The 26,002-nt window shown below is 40.5% G+C and overlaps 1 protein-coding gene and 1 long non-coding RNA gene across 3 annotated transcripts in view; one reads left to right on the forward strand and one right to left on the reverse strand.

Moving 5' to 3' along the window:
• Ces1f (carboxylesterase 1F) overlaps positions 1–15,009 on the forward strand; it is a 31,822-nt gene extending 16,813 nt beyond the window's left edge. For both annotated transcript variants that reach the window (XR_015643234.1, NM_001103359.2), the window contains 5 exon segments: positions 1,002–1,082; positions 1,270–1,417; positions 12,914–13,045; positions 14,366–14,438; positions 14,648–15,009. Coding sequence is in view for 1 of the 2 variants with exons in the window: in NM_001103359.2 (NP_001096829.2) it covers positions 1,002–1,082; positions 1,270–1,417; positions 12,914–13,045; positions 14,366–14,438; positions 14,648–14,819 (606 nt within the window). In the remaining variant the exon portion in view is untranslated.
• A 3,789-nt stretch (positions 15,010–18,798) lies between these two features.
• On the reverse strand, positions 18,799–25,979 carry LOC147999339 (uncharacterized). Its single transcript, XR_015643547.1, has 3 exons — positions 25,890–25,979; positions 19,465–19,575; positions 18,799–18,930 (listed from the first exon to the last, which is right to left on the reverse strand). It is a non-coding gene; the product is annotated as an uncharacterized LOC147999339 (long non-coding RNA).
• Between the last annotated feature and the right edge of the window lie 23 nt (positions 25,980–26,002).

The raw sequence follows: 26,002 nt of genomic DNA on the forward strand, positions 1-26,002 counted from the left end.
AGGAACAAGTTAGCCTCCCAAACCTTTATCCCAAATTGTGGACAATACTTTAAAATTTACCTTTAAGCTCTTGAGCTGAAAGTTTTGTTTTGATGTTTTACATTTCAAAAATAAAAGAAATGACTGGATGCTGGCTGAGGATTTTTATAGCCGTTGCTCTAAGAGAGAGTACAGTTCATGGGCAGACTTCTCAACAGTGTTTTGCTGCTGTTGTTTTGCTAGGTGAAAGAGGAATTTCACCCAAAACCATTGAACTTTCTCAAATAGGTATTTTCTAGGGTTGCATGAATCTTAGGAAGTCCCTTGTTCTGTCTCTGGAGTCAAGTGCAGAAATTGAAGGGGATCAGTGCCAACAGGAGAGTTCTACTGCTCTCTCCCTCTACAGAAGGATTTCAGAGATCAAAGAGCACAGGCATAGCTGTTGCCTCAGATGTTAAAGCTTAGGTAAAATATTAAGGCCTAGATAGAATGATAAGGCGTAGGTAAACTGTTAAGGCCTAGTTAACTGTTACTTGGCTAGCATGTCATTATAAGAAAATTTTCTCATGTTTCTACTGGGTCATTGTTCAGTTCCCAAATCTGAACTGTGGCCCTAATCAGTCAGTCCTGGGGAACATGTTCAAGAAACCATCCCTATCTGACTGAGTGTTCTTGTGGCTTGTGAGGCAATTACTGGACCCAAATATCAGAAAGTGAGTCTCAGAAGGGTATGACCTGTGCTTCTGTCTCTGAGCTTTTCGCTTCTGCTCTAACTTTGAATAATTTTTCCAGGGGACTTGTTCCCAGATATAAGTAGGTATTCAGGGCGCCCTCAGTTTTTCCTTGAATTTCTCTATATAAAACATTTGCTTCATTGATTTCATTTTGTCAAACTCATGAGAGACCCGAAACCACTGGATGAACAGCTATGGCCTTCATCTCTAAGTTAGAGCATGGTATTTCTGATTGCCCTTTTCTGTTCATTCCTAAGCACTCACCAATGCTCAATCATTTTTCAATAGATGATGGGATTTGTACCAGCTGATGTAGAATTGGACAAGAAGATGGCCATTACGCTCCTGGAGAAATTTGCTTCCCTATATGTAAGCATCTAGAGAACTGTGGCTGAAAAATGCAGGTATTTGGAGGGACTGGGCCAAATTACAGATCAATTTAATGTCTCCCACTGCATCACCCCAGGAAGGATTTACACAGGTCACAGGACTGTCTGCCTCAATGAAGCCTCAATCCCCAAGAGAGGCTGGGGATCAATTTTGATATCTATTTCAGGGTATACCAGAGGATATTATTCCAGTTGCCATTGAGAAGTACAGAAAAGGTAGTGATGACTCCATCAAGATCAGAGATGGAATCCTTGCCTTTATTGGGGATGTGTCATTTTCTATCCCATCAGTGATGGTGTCCCGTGACCACAGAGGTGAGTCCACTGGAGAGTGGCAGAGAGTCACCTGCTTTGGCCCCTAACCTGCGTACTTTCTAGGAAAGACAGATGTGGGACGTTCTTATAGTCAGTGTGCAGTCTGACTCAGCAGAGATCCTGTTAGGTTTTTTTTTTTTCTTTTCCCAATCAATAGACTATGAGGATGAGGTGCAAATGCAGGAAGTTAACCTGGTCGTTGATAACTGTAAACAACACCGGGGATGGACTTTCCTATAGGTTGCTAGAGTGCTTACTCAGCATGCCCAAAGCCATGGGGTTCAATCCCCAGCACCCTACACACTGGGCTAGGGCACATACCTGTCATCTTGCCACTTGAATTATAGTATTAGAATTCTTTTTAATGTTGAGCTTGAACGCTTCCTTTATTGGTGGCTGCTTTTAGACCATCAATAAAGATGCAGGTATCAATACAGATAAGAGGCAGGAGGGTCAGAATTTCAAAATCATTTTCTGCAACACAACAATATTTCAGTTACATGGCCTATTTTTTTTATTGTTTGTTTTCTTGATATTTAGTTTTTTGGATTTTTTTTTTGGTATATTCTAGTTATTTATCCTCTGCCAGACATAAATGGCAGAGTTTCCCCCATTGTGTAGGCTGTTTCTTCAGCTGACTGAGTTTCCTTTGCGGTACAAAATGTATTTTTTTAATTTTATTAAATCTCATTTGTTGATGACTAGGTTTATTTTTTTCAACAATTACAATCCTATTCAGAAAGTCCTATACATACACCTTGACACATATACTCTACTTTTTCCTCTACCTGTTTCACTGTTTCAAATCTTATGTTGAAGCCCTTGACCCATTGGGAGTTGTTTTTGTGCAAGCTGAGAAATAAGGATTGACTTCCATTTTTCAATATAGAGATATCCAGTTTTCCTAGCATGTATGTTTTGGGGGACTTTTGTAAAGACAGGTGTTTGTAGTCATGTGATATTGTATCTGGGTCCTTTGCTCTATCTCATTAATCCATGTACCTCTTCCTTTACCTTTCTATGTTCAATGCTATGGTTCTGAGGATAACTTGAAATCAGATATTCTGATACCTCCAGGAGCAGTATTCCTACTACTCGATGTTGCTTTGGCATCCGGGCTTTCTTGTGCTCCAATGTGAATGTATAGATTGCTCTGTCTGTTTTGCTGAATGATGTCATTTAGATTATAAATGGGATTGCTCTAGCAGACTCCCCACAGTGCTGTGTACAGGAAGGGTGAGTAGGGAGCCATTGCCTCTGTAACTGCAGTGTCCTTGGGATTCTGGCATACAGGGGAGGGAAAGTTGTGGCTCATTTCTGGAACTTTTCTCAGATCCCTGCGCTCTACCCTGGCCTCCTCTAGTCAAGCAGGCAGGCAAAGGTCCAAAGGCAGGGAACCTTTTGTACATTTTTATAGCTTCATAAATTTCTCTCCTTTCTGCCTGTGTATTTGCCTGCCTTTGTTTCTGCCTCTTTGTCTCTTCTGTCTCTGTCTCTATCTCTGTTTCTCTCTCTCTCTCTCTCTCTCTCTCTCTCTCTCTCTCTCTCTCTCTCTGTGTGTGTGTGTGTGTGTGTGTGTGTGTGAGAGAGAGAGAGAGGGAGGAGAGGAGAGGAGTTTCTATGTCTGTGTGTGTGGTGCTGGGGGTTGAACCTTGACCCTCTAGTATGCTAGGCCAGCACTCTATTGCTTAAATATTTTCCAAATCTTCATAAGTTGCTTCTGATCTGCTCTTTACTTGCTGAGTCGACTTCTCTGACTTCAGCATGGGTGTTTTAACTTTTATAATTAAAAAAAATTAATTATCTACCTTTTGGTTTTGGTTTTACCTATTCCTTTCAGAAAAGGTATTTGCTACAACTTTATTACTGTTAACTTTAATGAAAATTTCCTTGTTTCTGCACACAAAATATATTTCTGAAGAATGTTGTGAAGGAACTTTTAGAAAACCATTGGTCTTCTGTTGAAATCGGTTGGCATAATCTGTACATTTTTGCTGGAATGTTTGTATGTTTTTATCCCAAAGTCACTTGACCCTGGTGTTTCCTGATTTTTCCCGCATGGGAAGGATCTCCAGTTCGATCCTTTCACTGTATGTAAACTTTATCTTCCCTAAGATCAGCCCCTGAGTTCAATGCAATATATTTACTTTACCCCTCCCCCTTCCTTCAGATCTCTTGTTCCTATCTCATGAGCCCCTCTTAAAGTGAGGCAAGACTCTTTGTTTTGTTTTGAGAGTATCTTGGAGAGAGTTATTGATAGACAAAGACTTAAGAGTGTTATTTTCCTGGGATGTTTTGCTGTTGTTGTTTTGAAAATATCACTTTGTTTCTACCTATGTGGCTGCCCTCTCTTGGGGCCTGATGGCTCTGCACAGTGGGTGCTTACAGTCATATCTGGTTTGACTTGGTGCCTCTTACTCATTTTTACATGTAACTGCCTTGTGCTTACAATCATCTCTCACACATACAGCCCGTGTATAGCTGGTAACAGTTTGTCCTTGTTTGCATATAGGAGCCCCCCCCCCCACTTTCTCCATCCTATATGCACTGTACAAGGTTGACATCTGAATTTACATTTCTTTATGAATGAACACTTTCTTTGAGCTATGGCTCATTTGTGGGTGCCATTTGCATTGTCACTCTTTGAGCTGAGGACAGAGTCTCTCACATCATCATTATAGACTTGAGTGGTCTGAGGATAGAGTCTCATGTGTCACTACAGTCCTCCCGTGTCTGAGCATTGTTATATCAACTTGCGTCTTTGATATCTGTGCTGTCTTTCTTCCTATTAACCACCAGTATCTTTCTGCTTCACTTCAAAGAATTCAATAATTTTGACAAGGCCTGTCTAGAGGTAATTTATGCCATAAGCTTTTGTTTCTATATTGCTCTTCATTTCTGAATGCCCCATTTCTTTAAGACAGGTTTACTAATACACAAAAGATACATCTCTGAACAAGTTGTACTGAGATGATTTCTATCATAGAGATACTGACTCACCCATGTTTATTATTGTGACAGTTAAGGCATGGAGTTGTCCTCTCTGTTCATCAACAGATGCATGGCTAAAGAAAATACAGTATAAATACACAATGGAATTTTCCTCAGCCATAAAAAAAATTGACAGCACTTGCAGGAAAATGGATAGAAATCTTTATGATTTCCCTCATAAGGAAACATTCAGACTCAGAAAAACAACACATTCCTGTCACACGTGGAACCTAGATTACTGTGTGTGTGCCTGTGTCTGTGTATGTTTGTGTCTGTATACGTGAATATGTGCGTGTATGTGTATGTCTGTGTGTGTCTCTGTTTGTGGCTGAGTGTGGGAATGTGTGTGTGTGTGTGTGTGTGTGCATTTGTGTGTGTCTGTTTGTGTCTTTGTGTCTGTGTGTCTGCGTCTTTGTATGTGTAACTAGAATGGGGAGCATGAGGTAAGAAGAAGAGATCTGAAGGAAGGGGAGGGGTAAGAATGTAATGAAACACATGTGACATAAATGCAAACTGGTTCATTGGAGAAGGAATTTCCAGCAAGAGGGAGGTAAAATGAGAAAGGGGGTGAACAAAGCAAAGTGCTGGAACCCCCCCCAAACACACACAATAACTTAAACAGCACTTCAATGAGAAATAAATGACGTTATTAGGAGAGGTGCACTTAGGTTTGGTTCAGTCTCTAGGAATTTTCTGTTTTTTTTTTTATTGGACATTTTTTTTTTTTATTAACTTGAGTATTTCTTATATACATTTCGAGTGTTATTCCCTTTCCCGGTTTCCGGGCAAACATCCCCCTCCCCCCTCCCCTTCCTTATGGGTGTTCCCCTCCCAACCCTCCCCCCATTGCCGCCCTCCCCCCATAGACTAGTTCACTGTGGGTTCAGTCTTAGCAGGACCCAGGGCTTCCCCTTTCACTGGTGCTCTTACTAGGATATTCATTGCTACCTATGGGGTCAGAGTCCAGGGTCAGTCCATGTATAGTCTTTAGGTAGTGGCTTAGTCCCTGGAAGCTCTGGTTGCTTGGCATTGTTGTACTTTTGGGGTCTCGAGCCCCTTCAAGCTCTTCCAGTTCTTTCTCTGATTCCTTCAATAGGGGACCTATTCTCAGTTCAGTGGTTTGCTGCTGGCATTCGCCTCTATATTTGCTGTATTCTGGCTGTGTCTCTCAGGAGCGATCTACATCCCGCTCCTGTCGGTCTGCACTTCTTTGCTTCATCCATCTTGTCTAATTGGGTGGCTGTATATGTATGGGCCACATGTGGGGCAGGCTCTGAATGGGTGTTCCTTCAGTCTCTGTTTTAATCTTTGCCTCTCCCTTCCCTGCCAAGGGTATTCTTTTTCCTCATTTAAAGAAGGAGTGAAGCATTCACATTTTGATCATCCGTCTTGAGTTTCGTTTGTTCTAGGGATCTAGGGTAATTCAAGCATTTGGGCTAATAGCCACTTATCAATGAGTGCATACCATGTATGTCTTTCTGTGATTGGGTTAGCTCACTCAGGATGATATTTTCCAGTTCCAACCATTTGCCTACGAATTTCATAAACTCGTTGTTTTTGATAGCTGAGTAATATTCCATTGTGTAGATGTACCACATTTTCTGTATCCATTCCTCTGTTGAAGGGCATCTGGGTTCTTTCCAGCTTCTGGCTATTATAAATAAGGCTGCGATGAACATAGTGGAGCACGTGTCTCTTTTATATGTTGAGGCATCTTTTGGGTATATGCCCAAGAGAGGTATAGCTGGATCATCAGGCAGTTCAATGTCCAATTTTCTGAGGAACCTCCAGACTGATTTCCAGAATGGTTTTACCAGTCTGCAATCCCACCAACAATGGAGGAGTGTTCCTCTTTCTCCACATCCTCGCCAGCATCTGCTGTCACCTGAGTTTTTGATCTTAGCCAATCGCACTGGTGTGAGGTGAAATCTCAGGGTTGTTTTGATTTGCATTTCCCTTATGACTAAAGATGTTGAACATTTCTTTAGGTGTTTCTCAGCCATTCGGCATTCCTCAGCTGTGAATTCTTTGTTTAGCTCTGAACCCCATTTTTTAATAGGGTTATTTGTTTCCCTGCGGTCTAACTTCTTGAGTTCTTTGTATATTTTGGAAATAAGGCCTCTATCTGTTGTAGGATTGGTAAAGATCTTTTCCCAATCTGTTGGTTGCCGTTTTGTCCTAACCACAGTGTCCTTTGCCTTACAGAAGCTTTGCAGTTTTATGAGATCCCATTTGTCGATTCTTGATCTTAGAGCATAAGCCATTGGTGTTTTGTTCAGGAAATTTTTTCCAGTGCCCATGTGTTCCAGATGCTTCCCTAGTTTTTCTTCTATTAGTTTGAGTGTGTCTGGTTTGATGTGGAGGTCCTTGATCCACTTGGACTTAAGCTTTGTACAGGGTGATAAGGATGGATCGATCTGCATTCTTCTACATGTTGCCCTCCAGTTGAACCAGCACCATTTGCTGAAAATACTATCTTTTTTCCATTGGATGGTTTTGGCTCCTTTGTCAAAAATCAAGTGACCATAGGTGTGTGGGTTCATTTCTGGGTCTTCAATTCTATTCCATTGGTCTATCTGTCTGTCTCTGTACCAATACCATGCAGTTTTTATCACTATTGCTCTGTAATACTGCTTGAGTTCAGGGATAGTGATTCCCCCTGAAGTCCTTTTATTGTTGAGGATAGCTTTAGCTATCCTGGGTTTTTTGTTATTCCAGATGAATTTGCAAATTGTTCTGTCTAACTCTTTGAAGAATTGGATTGGTATTTTGATGGGGATTGCATTGAATCTGTAGATTGCTTTTGGTAAAATGGCCATTTTTACCATATTAATCCTGCCAATCCATGAGCATGGGAGATCTTTCCATCTTCTGAGGTCTTCTTCAATTTCTTTCCTCAGTGTCTTGAAGTTCTTATTGTACAGATCTTTTACTTGCTTGGTTAAAGTCACACCGAGGTACTTTATATTATTTGGGTCTATTATGAAGGGTGTCGTTTCCCTAATTTCTTTCTCGGCTTGTTTCTCTTTTGTATAGAGGAAGGCAACTGATTTATTTGAGTTAATTTTATACCCAGCCACTTTGCTGAAGTTGTTTATCAGCTTTAGTAGTTCTCTGGTGGAACTTTTGGGATCACTTAAATATACTATCATGTCATCTGCAAATAGTGATATTTTGACCTCTTCTTTTCCGATCTGTATCCCTTTGATCTCCTTTTGTTGTCTGATTGCTCTGGCTAGAACTTCAAGAACTATATTGAATAAGTAGGGAGAGAGTGGGCAGCCTTGTCTAGTCCCTGATTTTAGTGGGATTGCTTCAAGTTTCTCTCCATTTAGTTTAATGTTAGCAACTGGTTTGCTGTATATGGCTTTTACTATGTTTAGGTATGGGCCTTGAATTCCTATTCTTTCCAGGACTTTTATCATGAAGGGGTGTTGAATTTTGTCAAATGCTTTCTCAGCATCTAATGAAATGATCATGTGGTTCTGTTCTTTCAGTTTGTTTATATAATGGATCACGTTGATGGTTTTCCGTATATTAAACCATCCCTGCATGCCTGGGATGAAGCCTACTTGATCATGGTGGATGATTGTTTTGATGTGCTCTTGAATTCGGTTTGCCAGAATTTTATTGAGTATTTTTGCGTCGATATTCATAAGGGAAATTGGTCTGAAGTTCTCTTTCTTTGTTGTGTCTTTGTGTGGTTTTGGTATAAGAGTAATTGTGGCTTCGTAGAAGGAATTCGGTAGGGCTCCATCTGTTTCAATTTTGTGGAATAGTTTGGATAATATTGGTATGAGGTCTTCTATGAAGGTTTGATAGAATTCTGCACTAAACCCGTCTGGACCTGGGCTCTTTTTGGTTGAGAGACCTTTAATGACTGCTTCTATTTCCTTAGGAGTTATGGGGTTGTTTAACTGGTTTATCTGTTCCTGATTTAACTTCGATACCAGGTATCTGTCTAGGAAATTGTCCATTTCCTGAAGATTTTCAAATTTTGTTGAATATAGGTTTTTATAGTAAGATCTGATGATTTTTTGAATTTCCTCCGAATCTGTAGTTATGTCTCCCTTTTCATTTCTGATTTTGTTAATTTGGACACACTCTCTGTGTCCTCTCGTTAGTCTGGCTAAGGGTTTATCTATCTTGTTGATTTTCTCAAAGAACCAACTTTTGGTTCTGTTGATTCTTTCTATGGTCCTTTTTGTTTCTACTTGGTTGGTTTCAGCTCTGAGTTTGATTATTTCCTGCCTTCTACTCCTCCTGGATGTATTTGCTTCTTTTTGTTCTAGAGCTTTTAGGTGTGCTGTCAAGCTGCTGACATATGCTCTTTCCTGTTTCTTTCTGCAGGCACTCAGCGCTATGAGTTTTCCTCTTAGCACAGCTTTCATTGTGTCCCATAAGTTTGAGTATGTTGTATCTTCATTTTCATTAAATTCTAAAAAGTTTTTAATTTCTTTCTTTATTTCTTCCTTGACCAGGTTATCATTGAGTAGAGCATTGTTCAATTTCCACGTATATGTGGGCATTCTTCCCTTATTGTTATTGAAGACCAGTTTTAGGCCGTGGTGGTCCGATAGCACGCATGGGATTATTTCTATCTTTCTGTACCTGTTGAGGCCCGTTTTTTGACCAATTATATGGTCAATTTTGGAGAAAGTACCATGAGGAGCTGAGAAGAAGGTATATCCTTTTGCTTTAGGATAGAATGTTCTATAAATATCCGTTAAGTCCATTTGGCTCATGACTTCTCTTAGTCTGTCTAAGTCTCTGTTTAATTTCTGTTTCCATGATCTGTCCATTGATGAGAGTGGGGTGTTGAAATCTCCCACTATTATTGTGTGAGGTGCAATGTGTGTTTTGAGCTTTAGTAAGGTTTCTTTTACATATGTAGGTGCCCTTGTATTTGGGGCATAGATATTTAGGATTGAGAGTTCATCTTGGTTGATTTTTCCTTTGATGAATATGAAGTGTCCTTCCTTATCTTTTTTGATGACTTTTAGTTGGAAATTGATTTTATTTGATATTAGAATGGCTACTCCAGCTTGCTTCTTCTGACCATTTGCTTGGAAAGTTGTTTTCCAGCCTTTCACTCTGAGGTAGTGTCTGTCTTTGTCTCTGAGGTGTGTTTCCTGTAGGCAGCAGAATGCAGGGTCCTCGTTGCGTATCCAGTTTGTTAATCTATGTCTTTTTATTGGGGAGTTTAGGCCATTGATATTGAGAGATATTAAGGAATAGTGATTATTGCTTCCCGTTATATTCATATTTGATGTGAGGTTATGTTTGTGTGCTTTCATTCTCTTTGTTTTGTTGCCAAGACGATTAGTTTCTTGCTTCTTCTAGGGTATAGCTTGCCTCCTTATGTTGGGCTTTACCATTTATTATCCTTTGTAGTGCTGGATTTGTAGAAAGATATTGTGTAAATTTGGTTTTGTCATGGAATATCTTGGTTTCTCCATCAATGTTAATTGAGAGTTTTGCTGGATACAGTAATCTGGGCTGGCATTTGTGTTCTCTTAGGGTCTGTATAACATCAGTCCAGGATCTTCTGGCCTTCATAGTTTCTGGCGAGAAGTCTGGTGTGATTCTGATAGGTCTCCCTTTATATGTTACTTGACCTTTTTCCCTTACTGCTTTTAATATTCTTTCTTTATTTTGTGCGTTTGGTGTTTTGACAATTATGTGACGGGAGGTGTTTCTTTTCTGGTCCAATCTATTTGGAGTTCTGTAGGCTTCCTGTATGTCTATGGGTATCTCTTTTTTTAGGTTAGGGAAGTTTTCTTCTATGATTTTGTTGAAGATATTTACTGGTCCTTTGAGCTGGGAGTCTTCACTCTCTTCTATACCTATTATCCTTAGGTTTGATCTTCTCATTGAGTCCTGGATTTCCTGTATGTTTTGGACCAGTAGCTTTTTCCGCTTTACATTATCTTTGACAGTTGAGTCAATGATTTCTATGGAATCTTCTGCTCCTGAGATTCTCTCTTCCATCTCTTGTATTCTGTTGGTGAAGCTTGTATCTACAGCTCCTTGTCTCTTCTTTTGGTTTTCTATATCCAGGGTTGTTTCCATGTGTTCTTTCTTGATTGCTTCTATTTCCATTTTTAATTCCTTCAACTGTTTGATTGTGTTTTCCTGGAATTCTTTCAGGGATTTTTGCGATTCCTCTCTGTAGGCTTTTACTTGTTTATTAATGTTTTCCTGTGCTTCCCTAAGTGTGTTCAGGTCTTTCCTGAAGTCCTCCAGCATCATGATCAAATATGATTTTGAAACTAGATCTTGCTTTTCTGGTGTGTTTGGATATTCCATGTTTGTTTTGGTGGGAGAATTGGGCTCCGATGATGCCATGTAGTCTTGGTTTCTGTTGCTTGGGTTCCTGCGCTTGCCTCTCGCCATCAGATTATCTCTAGTGTTACTTTGTTCTGCTATTTCTGACAGTGGCTAGACTGTCCTATAAGCCTGTGTGTCAGGAGTGCTGTATACCTGTTTTCCTCTCTTTCAGTCAGTTATGGGGACAGAGTGTTCTGCTTTCGGGCGTGTAGTTTTTCCTCTCTACAGGTCTTCAGCTGTTCCTGTGGGCCTGTGTCTTGAGTTCACCAGGCAGCTTTCTTTCAGCAGAAAATTTGGTCTTACCTGTGGTCCCGAGGCTCAGGTTTGCTCGTGGGGTGCTGTCCAGGGGCTCTCTGCAGCGGCAGCAACCAGGAAGACCTGTGCTGCCCCTTCCGGGAGCTTCAGTGCACCAGGGTTCCAGATGGTCTTTGGCTTTTTCCTCTGGCGTCCGAGATGTGTGTGCAGGGAGCAGTCTCTTCTGGTTTCCCAGGCCTGTCTGCCTCTCTGAAGGTTTAGCTCTCCCTCCCACGGGATTTGGGCGCAGAGAACTGTTTATCCGGTCTGTTTCCTTCAGGGTCCGGCGGTGTCTGTGGCAGGGGTCCTGCCGCTCCTGGGCCCTCCCCCACGGGAGCCCAGAGGCCTTATACAGTTTCCTCTTGGGCCAGGGATGTGGGCAGGGGTGAGCAGTGTTGGTGGTCTCTTCCGCTCTGCAGCCTCAGAAGTGCCCACCTGACCAGGCGGTTGGGTCTCTCTCTCACCGGGTCTGGGAGCAGAGAGCTGCTGCGGGCCCTTTATTGGACATTTTTAAATTTACATTTCAAATGTTATCCCCTTTCCCTGCTTCCTGTCCATAAAACCCCTCCCCCTGCTTCTATGAGGGTGTTCCCCCATCCAACCCTTTCCTACCTCCCCAACCTGACACTCCCCTACACTGGGGCATGGAGCCTTGGCAGGACCAAGGGCTTCTCCTCCCATTGATACCCAACAAGGCCATCCTCTGCTACATATGCAGATGGGGCCATGGGTCTGTTCATGTGTACTCTTTGGATGGTGATTTAGTCCCTGGGAGCTCTGTTTCACTGATTGGTATTGTTGTTCTTATGGGGTTGCAACCCCTTCAGTTCCTTTAATCCTTTCTCTAACTCCTCCATTGAGGACCATGTTCTCAGTTCAATGGTTGGCTGTGAGCATCTGCCTCTGTATTTTTCATGCTCTGGCAGAGACTCTCGGGAGACAGCTATATCATGCTTCTGTCAGCATACACGTCTTGGCATCAGCAATATTGTCTATGTTTGGTGGCTGTATGTATATGACCTGGAACCCCAGGTGGAGCAGTCTCTGAATAGCCATTCCTTCAGTCTCTGCTCCAAACTTTGTCTTTGAATTTCCTTCTATGAATATTTTTGTTTCCCTTTCTAAGAAAGACTGAAGCATCTACACTTTGGTTGTCCTTCTTCTTGAGCTTCATGTGGTTTGTGGATTGTATCTTGGGCAATCCTAGCTTTTGGGCAAATATCCACTTATTAGTGATTGCATATCATGTGTGTTTTTATGTGATTGGGTTACCTCACTCATGATGTTATTTTCTAGTTCCATCCATTTGCCTATGAATTTCATGAAGTCATTGTTTTTGATAGCTGAGTAGTACTCCATTGTGTAAATGTACCACATTTTCTGTATCCATTCCTCTGTTGAGGGACATCTGGGTTCTTTCCAGCTTCTGGCTATTATAAATAAGGCTGCTATGAACATAGTGGGGCATGTGTTCTTGTTATATTTTGGAGCATCTTTTGGGTATATGCCCAGCAGTCCTCAGGTAGTACTATGTCCAATTTTTTGAGGAACCTCTAGACTGATTTCCAGAGTGGTTGAATGGAGACACTTAGTGTGTCAAAGATCTTCTTGAAATGAACAAACAGTAGTGTCTTATCACTGACACCTATAGAGCATATTTGCCAGGCTCATTTTATATATTCATTTTAGTTGCATTAACATAAGACTCAAACATCACTTTTATTTTTGTTAACTATGCAAATATTAGCAAATGAATGGGTTTTCTTGAAGATGTTTTTCTGATGTGCTTATAAACAGGAGTTCCCTTTGAAGATAAGAGCCTTGATTTCGTCTAGGTGTATGTCAAATAACAGGAACTGTTATGAATTCACATCTTTACAGATGCTGGAGCTCCCACCTACATGTATGAGTATCAATACTACCCGAGCTTCTCATCACCCCAAAGACCCAAGCATGTAGTAGGAGACCATGCAGATGATCTCTACTCTGTCTTTGGTGCCCCAATTTTAAGAGGTAATATCTCTTTGCTGATATGTGTATAGAATTGATAAGTCTGACCTCCGGTCTTGGATTGGTATTCTTGAACAAGTTTTTCTAGTCTTGATCTTGATTCCTTAATTCAGTATATTGGAAGTGAGCTACACATGGATATGGTCACCCTTTCTTCTGGTCTAACATACATGAAGGAGAACATATATTACTCTATAGAGAGCATAACTTCTCTCACAACCCTGACCATTGACAAGAGATTGAGACGTATATCATACATAGGCCACTTAATGACATGAATCTCATTCTTGAATTTATACTCAAAATAACATACCAGAGCATGATTGAGGGTAAGGTCACAATTGATGCTTTGAATCAGATCCACATATATTAGTATTTGTGTTAGTTAGGGTTTTACTGCTGTGAACAGACACCATGACCAAGGCAAATCTTAGAAGGACAACAATTAATTGGGGCTGGCTTACAGGTTCAGAGGTCATTTCTTTATCATCAAGGCAGGAACATGGCAGTACCCAGACAGGCATGGCACAGGAGGAGCTGAGGGTTCAACATATTGTTCCAAAGGCAAACAGGAGGAGACTGGCTTTCACATGGTTAGAAATAGGGTCTCATTTCCCACCCCAACAGTGACACACTTCCTCCAACAGGACCACAACTACTCCAACAAGGCAATACCTCCTAATAGTGCCACTCTCTGGGCCATGCATATTCAAACTATCAAAGTATGTCTAATATCTATGTAGATATTTAATATATGTGTATGTGAAGTTTTATCTATATTATATTTAGTAATACATTTAGAAGCTCTAACAGTTAATATTTGGAGAAAACCCTTCTAAACCTTTGAATTTCAGAAACTCTGTGTCACTACAACACACTCTCGAGCTGTTCAGGGAACATCAGATGTAGTAACAAGCTCCCAGTTAAGTAAAGATTTACCACATCTACATTATTATATTTCCCAACACTCACAAATTTACATGGATAAGAAAAGACTTAAGAACCAACAATATTATGGGATGGAAGAAACCCCATGATGTAACATTTCAACCCCGAGTGTGAAAGAACAAATGAATTGGCATAGAAAATGAAGGCAGTATTAGGTGGGCTGCATTCTGCTGATAACTCCTAGATCAGTTCTCCTCAGTCTGAAAGTGTGCACAGTTAACCAGGACTCTGTAAACTTTTGACTAAGCTGTTATGGAGTAAGGTGCAGAATTCTATCTTTCTAAGCAGTACCAAGTTCTGCTGACAGTGGGCCCAAGAGCTATGCTTTTAGCAGTGATGGGTTTTTAACCCCTCCTCCCCATCTCTTCCTCATAGATGGTGCCTCAGAAGAGGAGATCAAGCTCAGCAAGATGGTGATGAAATTTTGGGCCAACTTTGCTCGGAATGGGTAAGGATGGTGACAAAGGTGGAACTGGGGATATTGGACAAGGCCAGACTTCCAAGGTCTTCACTGGGATGAAGAGTAGTTCCTAAAATTCTATCTCTTACGATAGTGAGATGGTTTGGCATGGATAATCCAGGAATCACTGTACATTTCAGTAAAAATGCAGAAATCACAGAGTAGCTTTGAGGAATTTTATTTTATTCTGTTCCCAGGAACCCTAATGGCCGAGGGCTACCTCATTGGCCACAGTATGACCAGAAAGAAGAATATCTGCAGATTGGTGCCACCACCCAGCAATCGCAGAGACTGAAAGCAGAGGAAGTGGCTTTTTGGACACAGTTACTGGCTAAGAGACAACCTCAGCCACACCACAACGAGCTGTGAATGCAAGTCTCTGTCATCTTCAGAACAAGCAAGCCAAGATATAGTTCTTCCACTAAAGATGTATGTAAATGGAAGATGGATCTGGAGGATCCTGAAGAATTTTGTCAAAGAGACAGGGAGAACCCAGGAAAGAGAAATATTTGTACTTATGGCACCAATTTAGAGAATAAATGACATTTTTACGGTCAAATAAGTGTCTGTATTTTGAATTGACTATAAATGCATGTACCCTGGAAAGAGTAAGAGATGGGAGTAAGAGGGAGAGAGAAAAGAAAAAAGAAAAAGAGGGAGAGAGAATTTATAAAAAGATCATTCACAAGAGGTATCATAGCAAATAGTTACTTTGAAATCAAAGAGAAAAGAAACATGTTGCAGAAAAAAAATGGGATTTGAATTTAGTCATGCCTTATACCTCAGATGGGAGCCGTCATCCAACATGGAGGAGAACAATACTAACATTCACTAAAGTTCCAGAGATGAAGTAGGGGCTAATATGAGTGTTTGAAAGTCACAGGAGCTCTTCTCACAAGTCTGGTGGAAGTGAGAGCTGAACACCCAGAAGTGCAGACAATCTTGAGACGGCAGGACAGACTCCTACTTCTGCCTACCTTTTCCCACATCCCTGGCCCAAGAAGAAACTGCACAGTGCCTCTGGGCACAGGAATATAGGAGCTATCAAGAGCAGGAACCTGCAGTCTAGGTCTGTGCCTGGAACTGAACTCAACCAGTCAACCAGCTCCCTGTACCCAAATCCCCTGGGGGAGAGAGCTGGACACTCAGAAGTGTGGACACGCCTGAGAAATCAAAGGAGACTATTCTCTGCCCACATTCCTGACCCAAGAGGAAATCACCTAGTGCCATCTGTGCTCTCTGGGCACAGGGACTTGGAGCAGTCAGAGGCAGGACCCTTCCGGTTCGTACCTGGGCCTAGAGCTGAAAGTCAGTCACCAGGAGTGACTACACTACTGAGAGCAGAGTACTCTGTTCCCAGAACTGGCTGAAATAAAAGAGGAAAACAGGTACATAGGAGTGCTGATACACAGGCCTACAGGAGGGTCAAACCACTGTCAGAAATAGCAAGACAAGCTAACACCAGAGACAACCTGATGGCAAGAGGCAAGCATAGGAACCTAAGCAACAGAAACCAAGACTACTTGGCATTATCAGAGCCCAGTTCTCCCACCAAAGCAAATACTGGATATCCAAACACACCAGAAAAGCAAGATTTAGATTTAAAAATCACATTTTATGATGATAATGGAGGACTTTAAGAAGGGCATTAATAGCTCCCTTAAAGAAATACAGAACAATACAAGTAAACACATAGAAGCACTTAAAGAGGAAACACAAAAATCCCTTAAGGAATCCCTTAAAGAATTACAGGAAAACACAATCAAACAGGTGAAGGAATTGAACAAAACCATCCAGGATTTAAAGTGGAAATAGAAACAAAAAAGAAAGCACAAAATATCAAAGTATGTCCAACATCTATGTAGATATTTAATATATGTGTATGTGAAGTTTTATCTATACTATATTTAGTAATACATTTAGAAGCTCTAACACAGTTAATATTTGAAGAAAACCTTTCTAAACCTTTGAATTTCAGAAACCCTGGAAATAGAAAACCTAAGGAAGAGACCAGGAGTCATAGATGTGAGCATCACTAAGAGAATACAAGAGATAGAAGACAGAATCTCAGGGGCAGAAGATACCATACAAAACATCGACACAAACATAATCTAAAATGCAAAAAGCTCCTAGCCCAAAACATCCAGGAAATCCAGGACACAATGAGAAGATCAAACCTAAGGATAATAGGTATAGAAGAGAGTGAAGACTCCCAACTTAGAGGGCCAGTAAATATCATCAACAAAGTTATAGAAGAAAATTTCCCTAACCTAAAGAAAGAGATGCCCATAAATATACAAGAATCCCACAGAACTCCAAATAGATTGGACCAGAAAAGAAATTACTCCCATCACATGATAGTCAAAACACCAAATGCACAAAACAAAGGTAGAATATTAAAAGCAGTAAGGGGAAAAGGTCAAATAACATATAAAGGCAGACTTATAAGAATTACACCAGACTTCTCATCAGAGACTATGAAAGGCAGAAGATTCTGGACAGATGTCACACAGACCCTAAGAGAACACAAATGCCAGCCCAGGCTACTATATCCAGCAAAACTCTCAATTAACATAGATGGAGAAACCAAGACATTCCATGACAAAACCAAATTTACACAATATCTTTCTATGAATCCAGCCCTACAAAGGATAATAGATGGAAAAGCCAACACAAGGAGGGAAACTACACCCTAGAAAATGCAAGAAAGTAATCTTGCAACGAAACCAAAAGAGTAGAGACACACAAACATACTTCCACCTCTAAATAAGAAAATAACAGGAAGCAACAATCACTATTCCCTAATATCTCTTAACACCAGTGCACTCAATTCTCAATAAAAAGATATAGACTAACAGACTGGATACCTAAAGAGAACTCAGCATTTTGCTGCATACTGGAAACACCTCAGAGACCAAGACAAACAAATTCCCAAGCAAATGGTCTGAAAAAAAACAAGCCGGCATAGCCATTATAATATTGAATAAAATCGACTTTCAACCAAAAGTCATTAAAAAAGATAAGGAAGTGTGGGAGGATGTCACAGGTGAAGCAGGCACAAGATAGAAGGAGGCCTGTCATTGGACGAGAAGGAAGGATGGGTGGGAGAAAAGTTTGAAGGAAGAGGAGGAGACTGGAACAGAAAAGAGTAGAGACAGGAGGGACAGGGAGAGAAGCCATGGCAAGACAATATGGCAGGTGATGTTAAGATTCGATGCTGTACCTTTACAGGTTGTTAGGAATGTTTTTAAGAGATGGATGTGTATTGGGCTCTGTATGTTTAGGTGGGCAATCATATCTTATCAACTGGGCCAAAGGTTATTGTGTCGTGTTCTTTCATGTGTAGATTTAAGTGTAATGGAGTGTAGGGTGGCTGGTCTGGGACACCACGGAGTTGGGATGTGTGTTTCTGGCATGGAAACCTGCCTTGGGAACTAGATAGGTCGAGAGATTGCTGTCGGCTCAGAGAGAGACCCTCGACAGTGTGATATGGGATAGAGCCAAGCGTGTGAGAGGCTTTGCTGACTGAGAATTGAGATATCCAGCAGATACCTTGGGGCACTGCAATGCCGGACCTAGAGTGGGTTTTAGACCTTTTATTTTTTTTTTTTATATTTTGCAACAACAGAGGATGGCACATTTGTGGAAGGTGGCAGACAGAGGTCATCCTTGCAAATATGAGAGCACTCTTGAAACAGCACAGCCGATTTGTTTAATTCCTCTTTGTCCTGTTTGCTGGAACACTCAATGGAGAAGGGCTGCCCCATTAGCCAGAATATGACCAGAAGGAAGGGTACCTGTAGACTGGAGTCCCAGCACAGGCAGCTCATGGGCCAAAAAAACAAGGAAATGACTTTTGGATGGAAATCAGAGACAGAGAGGCAGCAAAGAGGCAAACTCGGGGACATGTTGAGCTCTGAGGTGTCTTATTGTTAAAGCTGTAAGGTTCACAGGGTGCAGGGTGTATTGTGCAAAGCCAGTAAAACGTTATAGACTTTTTATTACCTCAATTTGTAAAGAAGTTGAAAAAATATTCTGAGGAATCAAATCATGTTTTCTTTTTTTCACTCAGGAGGAATCTATGTACCTTAGAGAGAGAAGGATGAAGAAAGAGGTGACATTGTAAAGAGTTGTTACTCGTGTGTTGGCTGAATAACTGTTTCCTCCAAAATCCAATGAAGACAAGTACATTGGAGAATACTTGAGATATTGTTTTGTTAACTTCCCTGGATGTCATAAACAAACATCTGTTAACCTCAGATATGGCATGAAAGAAAAAAACCAAGATAATTCAACCCAATGTTTGACTGTATTTGGCTTATATTAGGGTTACTTAATGGTTACTTACAAAAAAGCTTCATCTCAGAAAAGTCCCACCCCAGGATGGATGAGAACAATCCCATAGCTGCACTGATGAACTTCCAGGTTCAGGTAACTCTTTCTACATTCTGTATATTCTAGCACCTCCAGAACAATGTACCTGGAACAAAATATATATGATTTTATATATACATACATATATAATATATATATATAATTATATATGTGCATATACACACATGAATATAAATACATACATACATATATAAATATCTACATACATATACATATATATGTATATACACATATACATATACATATATATACATATATATATGTATAATATGAAGGTGCTACAGAAGAGAGTGGCTGGAATCTTGGGTGAGGGTCTAACAACTTTGCCCACCCCTTTCCCTTTTGATGAAACATCACCAGACCTGGGGTTCTCTTGCAGTAAGAGGTAGGTGATCTAATTAGGAAGCTAACAGCTACTATGTTTAGATGATGACATCCCACCCAACATAAACATTGACACGTCGTATCCCAAGTAGAAAGTATTTTCATGCTTGTGAGAAAAATGCCTGAAGAGTTTGCTAATTTGTTCTGCTAATGGGAAACCCAAAATCCAGCAGTGTAGCTCCCTGTGTGACATCTGGAGACTTAGGATCACCTGAGCTCTTTTTCTGCCACTTACAATGCGTACAGCTTGTCTTGTGGCTTATGTCATCCCTACTCCACATCTGATGTCCTTGGTCATCATCACACATAATCTCCAAAATCCTGGAGCTCTCCTTTGCATCTGAAACTGCAACATAATTCATGACTTTCATACATCTCTTCATGAGGCCACAGGGTTGCTGGGCCTCAGCGGATTTCCACGACCCCCTTGATCTTGGATTGTTTTGCCTTTGAAAATAGTGGAAGACTCTTAATCATTGCAAAGTTCATCAGCTGGCTTGAGTTACACCACATAAGGAATTGCACTAAAGTGTCACAGCATTAGCGAGGTTGAGAACTACTGTCCTACAGTAACCTGAAATGGTGCCTGAAGCCTTAGTGTACTGCCTACCTCAGATAATGATTGAAATTTTAAATCAAAGTATGGATTTCCTGCCTCACTGGGTGAATTTGAGATGAGCTGAGGTGAGGGTGAATTCCCTAACCCAGAAATCTAACTTCAGGGTATTATTTTACCTCTAATATATTCTTGAATGAATGACAACAGATTTCATGGAAACAATCATAGGTGAAAAGAGAGTCACACAGCCTAAGTTCTTTCTTCTCGTGTTTTTTCTCAACCTTCTAATGCTGCTGACCTTTAATGTGGTCTCTTGTGTTGTGGTAAGCCCCAACCATAAAATTATTTCATTGCTACTGCATAACTGCAGTTTCACTACTGTTTTGAATTATAATGTAAATATCTTGCTTTCCAGGAGGATTAGGAGGAAGAGGTTGCACTCCTTAGGTTGAGAACTTCTTGCTTAGACTAGGACAATGAACATGACAGCCTGTCTCTTGGGAGGGGGTTATGGGTAAGCGAAACTTTATCTTCTTTATAGAAATCTCAGGTGACATTTTCCCTTTTTAGTGCCAGACAATCTAGTCTGTGTCTATGGCCTCAGAGTATTCCCCATAGTTGAAGCCCCAAAGGAGGTTCAGAACAGGTTGCAAGAAGAGGGAGGCAGAATGGCCACAGTCCGTGCTATACCTCCAGTACTGGGGTGGCATTATGTGCCACCTCTTAGCAGGTGATCCTGAGTTGTACTAGGAAAGCAGACCGAGCAAGCTACTGAGAAGCATTATTCCATGGTCTTTGCTTCAGTTCTGCTTTCAGGATCCTGCCTTGAGCTCATGCCCTGACTCTCCTTCATGATAAAATATAAGATGAAATAAACCCTATCCTCCTCAAGTTGCTTTTGGTCATGGTGTTTTATCACAGCACTAGAAATGAAATTAGGACACCACTCATCTTCATCTTCTTAATCATTTTCCTGACCTTATAAGGATGGACCCCTTCCCATGGTATCTAGCTTCTAAAGAGAGGTTCCTATCAAGACCTCTTTTCCTTTTCAGTTCCATTGAATTGACTTAAAGAAATTTATCTGAAAAGAAAACACAGATATTGACCCCAGGAGGTCAAGGTGGCATGAAACCCTTCAGAAGTTCTAAGGACGAAGATAGAAGATGATAGGTGACACCATCCATAATTCCTGTATATTCATCATTGGTCAGTTTCCACACTGAGTGACTTAGTTTTCATTATACACTTTTACAGACGGGGTGGTTAATTTTATATTAGAGTTTTTCTTTTATTTGTGCTATTATTTTACCCTTACAAAACATAGTAACACATTTATCTTTAATTTACTATATGTTAACATACTTTCCTATTTATGAATGTGATATAAAAGCCTCCCCCCTTTGAATAAATTTGTTGGAGTAAAGATTTAATGCACTTAGACAAAACTAATTATGCGAGTGATATGCAGAGATGGGAAATCACTTAAGAAGGACAGAGACAGCATTCATATTTCCATGGACGAATAAAAAAGAAAATTAACTGCAGAGCAAAGACAGGATAGAAGGCATGGGTGTCTAGAACACAGAGGCCAAAAAGTGGCCAGAGGGTTATATAAACCCTTTGAACCAGAAATTCTTGACTACAAGGTTTTGTACCAAACTAAGGGTGGCTTAAGTCCTAAGTCCTAGGTTGAATAGTCAATTGCTTAACTGGCAGCCTGAGAAAAATGGTTTTTTAATGAACTAGTGGCTGCCTTTGTACAAAGTCATGATTTGTTAGAGTCTTAGGATACTCAGACCAAAAGACACAGTATCCTTTCCTTCATCTCCAAGTGTTTTATTATTGGGTGCAGTTAAGGCTTTAAACAGGGAGTTCATTCAGATTCCGACAGCTCTCACACTATAAAAGAGAAGTCATGACAACATTAAAATAAACACATGTGAGGTTTCAAAACTTTAGCTTATGTCCAGAGGGCACTGGAAGCTCTCTTAGAATTTTAGATTCTGTACATGGTGAGTCATAGAGTATGGTGTGTGAACCAGTTCCTCATGGGGAACCACCCTTAACTTAAATCCTTTCTAGAAAAGGTTAACAAAAACAAATGGTGGGTTTCAAGGCAGTGGGGCGTTCTCCACCTCAGTCCACTCCTAAGTAGTCATAGGACTAACAAGCAAAGGTGGGGGAAGGATCAGTACTGCGTTGCTTGTTTTTGTATAAAGCTTGTTTTAGCGTGTCCTGTCCTTGCACCCACTAAAAGGTATGGGCTTGAGCTGGCTTGTGGGAGGTTGTTTGAAGCCTCCAGAGACATCTACACTGCCATGTCCTGCCAACTTCTTAGGACTTCAGGTCACTTCTTAGAATGTTGATTTCCACATAGAAAAATCCAAGGGGGAAATAGGAATCCTCTATCAACAGCTTACACATAAACAGAAAGTGAGGTGTCCCTCAGCTCACCTGACACAGGATCATTGGAACTATTGGGATGATCTAAGGTCAGGTATGGGTTCGTAGAATGAACGTCACTGATCACTGCTGAAGAGTCGTCATTACAGTAGGAGCGGCGTCGCCATTTGCAGCAGGAGCAGGCAAGTTCTAGACATGGCTTCTTCATTTTGCTTGATTCTCAAGTGGGGCTGAGATTTAACATGTGCTGAACATAATCCATTCCTATGTTTTATGTTTTGTAAGAAAATTCCTGATAGTTTTCATAGCCCAAATGCCAGGGATGTTTGCCAGGTTTCAAAGGCCAGCCAGCTAGGGCAAAGACAGCATCGCTAATAAGTACATGTATGTGTTGCTAAATAGTTGGGGACAGTCCTGACTTCTTTGGACAACACTGATATTGCTTCATGTGGACAGAGATGTGGGGAGAAGGTTTTACCTTTTCTCTAAAGAACAAATGTCTTTTCTGATAAGAGGGGGGACCTCAACATCTAGTCAACATTTGTCAGGGACAATCATTCTCTTGAACTGATTCCGTTTCTCTCACTAAGTGCTGACTTCCGAAGGTGTTCCCACAAAACTCCTTGCTGGGAGACAGAGAACAGGAATCTTGAGAACTTTCCTGTCACCTAGGCATTGCCTCTTTATGGAACAAGGTTTCTGTCTAGCCATCTGCCCTTCTGACAGACCTATGCGACATCTATCGCCCATTCTTACTGTGAGCTTGAAGGATGCAGAAAGCATCAATAGAAAGGCTAGACACATACTTAGGGAAGGGTTCTGGAGATCACAGGGAAGATACCGCCGATGTCTCACTCTTCAGTGATGTATGTGCTCGGCAACCTGCAAAGTTGGTTATCCCCAAACATTTGACGCCAGGACATGGTGCTTGAAAATATAGTTCTATGATCACACACATTTTTCTTATCAGTCACACTGATATTATGACACAAAGCGGACAGTCCCTTAGCCACGCTGAGCCTCAGTCTACTAACATGAATCACAAGGTTAATCTGAGCACTGATGCCCTCCATTCAAAACACTGTCCCCAAGAACAATTGGCAAATGAACGCAAAGATGCATTTTTTTCTAAACACTTCACGTAAGTAGACTTACACCCAGCCTTTGGCTCTTGTGTCTGGATTCTTTAATTTTTCATATTTTGAAGTTCTTCTACCTTTGTAGCATGTTTCTGTGGCTCAATAGTATCCTGTACTATAGATTGTTAGCATTTATTGATTCATTTATTGGTTGATGCTTTCCCCTTTTGGCTATAATGAGTCAGGTTGTAGTTTGTGGACCAGTTTTGTATGGCCCCTGTTTTCAATTCTATAGAACTGGAATTGCCAAGTCATGTTGGAATCTATATTTATCTCCAGGAAAACTGACGGAATTCTCCAAGAGTAGCCATGATAACAGATTTATTTCTATCTTCTAGCATCTTCATGTACCATTCTTTAGTGTCTTAAAGTTTTCTCCATAAAAGTCTTTTTAGGCATCATTGTTTACATTTTTCCCTGGGTAGTTTTAAAGCTATTATACATGGGATATTTTTTCCTGATTCTATCTCAGTGAGTTAGAATTGATATATCGAACAATTGCTAAACCATACATATTACTAGTGTTATATCCTTTAACTCTGATAATAGTACTAATTAGAACTAAGAGATTTCTGATAGAGCTTTTAAGTACATTTGAGTATGAGATCATGTCATCTGTAAATAGGAATAATTTGATTGCTGCATGTTTAATTTGTACCGTCTTACCTTTCTCTCTTCTTACTCTTATCTGTACAGATAAAACATCTATATTGATTGGGAGTAAAGGGAAGCAAGCATTTACCATGCTTCCTTCTAGATCTTAGGGCAGATGCTTCCAATGTCTTCTCACTTAGTATAATGCTGCCTTATGGGTCTGCCCTACAGCCTTTATTATGCTGAAATGGTCCCTTCTCTTCTTAGCGAGATAGTCTTGAACTTGGTTTTTCTGCACCTGTCTTCAATTATTTACGTGTTGTGTTAAGTTTATTGATTCAAATATGCTAAACTTGCCTCCCTCAGATTAAACAGCTTGGTTACTGTATTCCTTTTAAACTGTTACTTTAAATTATCTTTTAACTATTTATTTAATTTTTTTCACACAAAATGTTGTCCCCCTCTCAGCTCCTCTTCACCTTCCTATCCACCCAGGTTCATATCCCCACCCCACCTCAAATTATTTTAGTTCTCTTTTGAAATATTTTTATTCTTTTTACTTTATGAATGTATTGCCTCTATGTACATGAGGAGATCCAAAGAGAGCATCAGATCCCCCTGGATCCTGAATTATAGGTGGCTGTGAGGCATGACATCAGTACTGGGGACCAAATCATGACCTCTGCAAGAGCAACAAATGCTCTTAACGGCTGAGCCATCTCTCTAGTCCCTTAATGTGCTTTTGAATTCAGTTGTAATTGTTTTGTTGAGAGTTTTATATTTATGGCCAATAAACGCATCAGTCTATTGTTTTATCATTGTCTCATTAAGGATCTTGAACATCAAGGTAATCATAACTTGGCAGAATGAGTTTGGTAGTGTGCCTTCCCTTTTGTTTGCAACAAAAGTAAGCAGACAACAATGAATATGGGCGAAGGTGTTTGGAAGGACAAACAATTATTCACTGTTAGTGTGTGCATATGGATGTAACAACTGATGGAAAGGAAAATAGAGCTTTCTCAAAAGTCTAAAGCAGAACTGTATGGCCCAACTTAACCACCTGGGGATCTATGCCCAAAAGACTCTAAATCCTACCAAAGTGGTATCTATAGTTCCTAGTTATTGCTGTAGTATTCACAATAGCTAAAAACGAGTCAGCCCAGATGTCCAAACATCGACATTCAGAAGAAGAAGAAAATGGGACACATTTACACAATGAGATTTTATTCAACGTTAAAGAAAAATGAAATCATAGAATTTCAGAAACAGTGAAAAGAAACAAAACAACCTAGACTCAGAAAGACAAATACCACATTTTCTCTCATACATGGTTTTAGATATTAATGTTTATATTCTTGTATGTATATTGCCAATTGGTCATGAAGCTAGGAAGAGTCTATGAGAGAAAGAGATATGTGTGTGTGTGTGTGTGTGTGTGTGTGTGTGTGTGTGTGTGTGTGTGTGTGTGTGTGAAAGAGAGAGGAAGTTGGGGAGGAGGAAGAGGAGGAGGAGGAATGAAAGTACAAAGGGGGACTATTATCATGGAAAGGATGAGCTGAGAGACACAAAGGGATGAGGAAGAGTAGAAAAAGACCAATAATATAATAACAAAATCTACATCAAACTCCATAATAAAACCCACTACTAAGGAGGCTAACTTAAAAACTATTAAAACAAAAGTACCCTGTTCATTTATATAAAAAATCTCTCCAATTCTCTCCCCTGAAAGGTTGTGAGTTCCTTGACCATGTCAGTGCATGACAGAAGACTAGACCACTTGACGGGAATCTTATAAAGATAAATTTGGCAAAAAGAAAGTGATGCAATGTAAGATTTTCACCAAAATGAGATCTAAAACTCTACCAGCAAAGAGAAGCTGGGGGGGGTGTGCCCTAATCTCTCTGGTGGTCAACTGTTTGGGTGTGAGGGGCTTGATGTAAGGACCCAAGACCTAAGACTCACCTTGCTTGAAGGTGTCTGCAGAGCTGGTGCCTGGGTTTGGAAAATAAGAGAGCACTAAGTTGTGAATGCCATGCTGAGAGATGCTTACATAAGAAGTTGTTGGGCCAGTTTGT

Source organism: Rattus norvegicus, chromosome 19 (assembly GCF_021556685.1).
Source record: "Rattus norvegicus strain SHRSP/BbbUtx chromosome 19, alternate assembly SHRSP_T2T, whole genome shotgun sequence".
Lineage (NCBI taxonomy): Eukaryota > Metazoa > Chordata > Mammalia > Rodentia > Muridae > Rattus > Rattus norvegicus.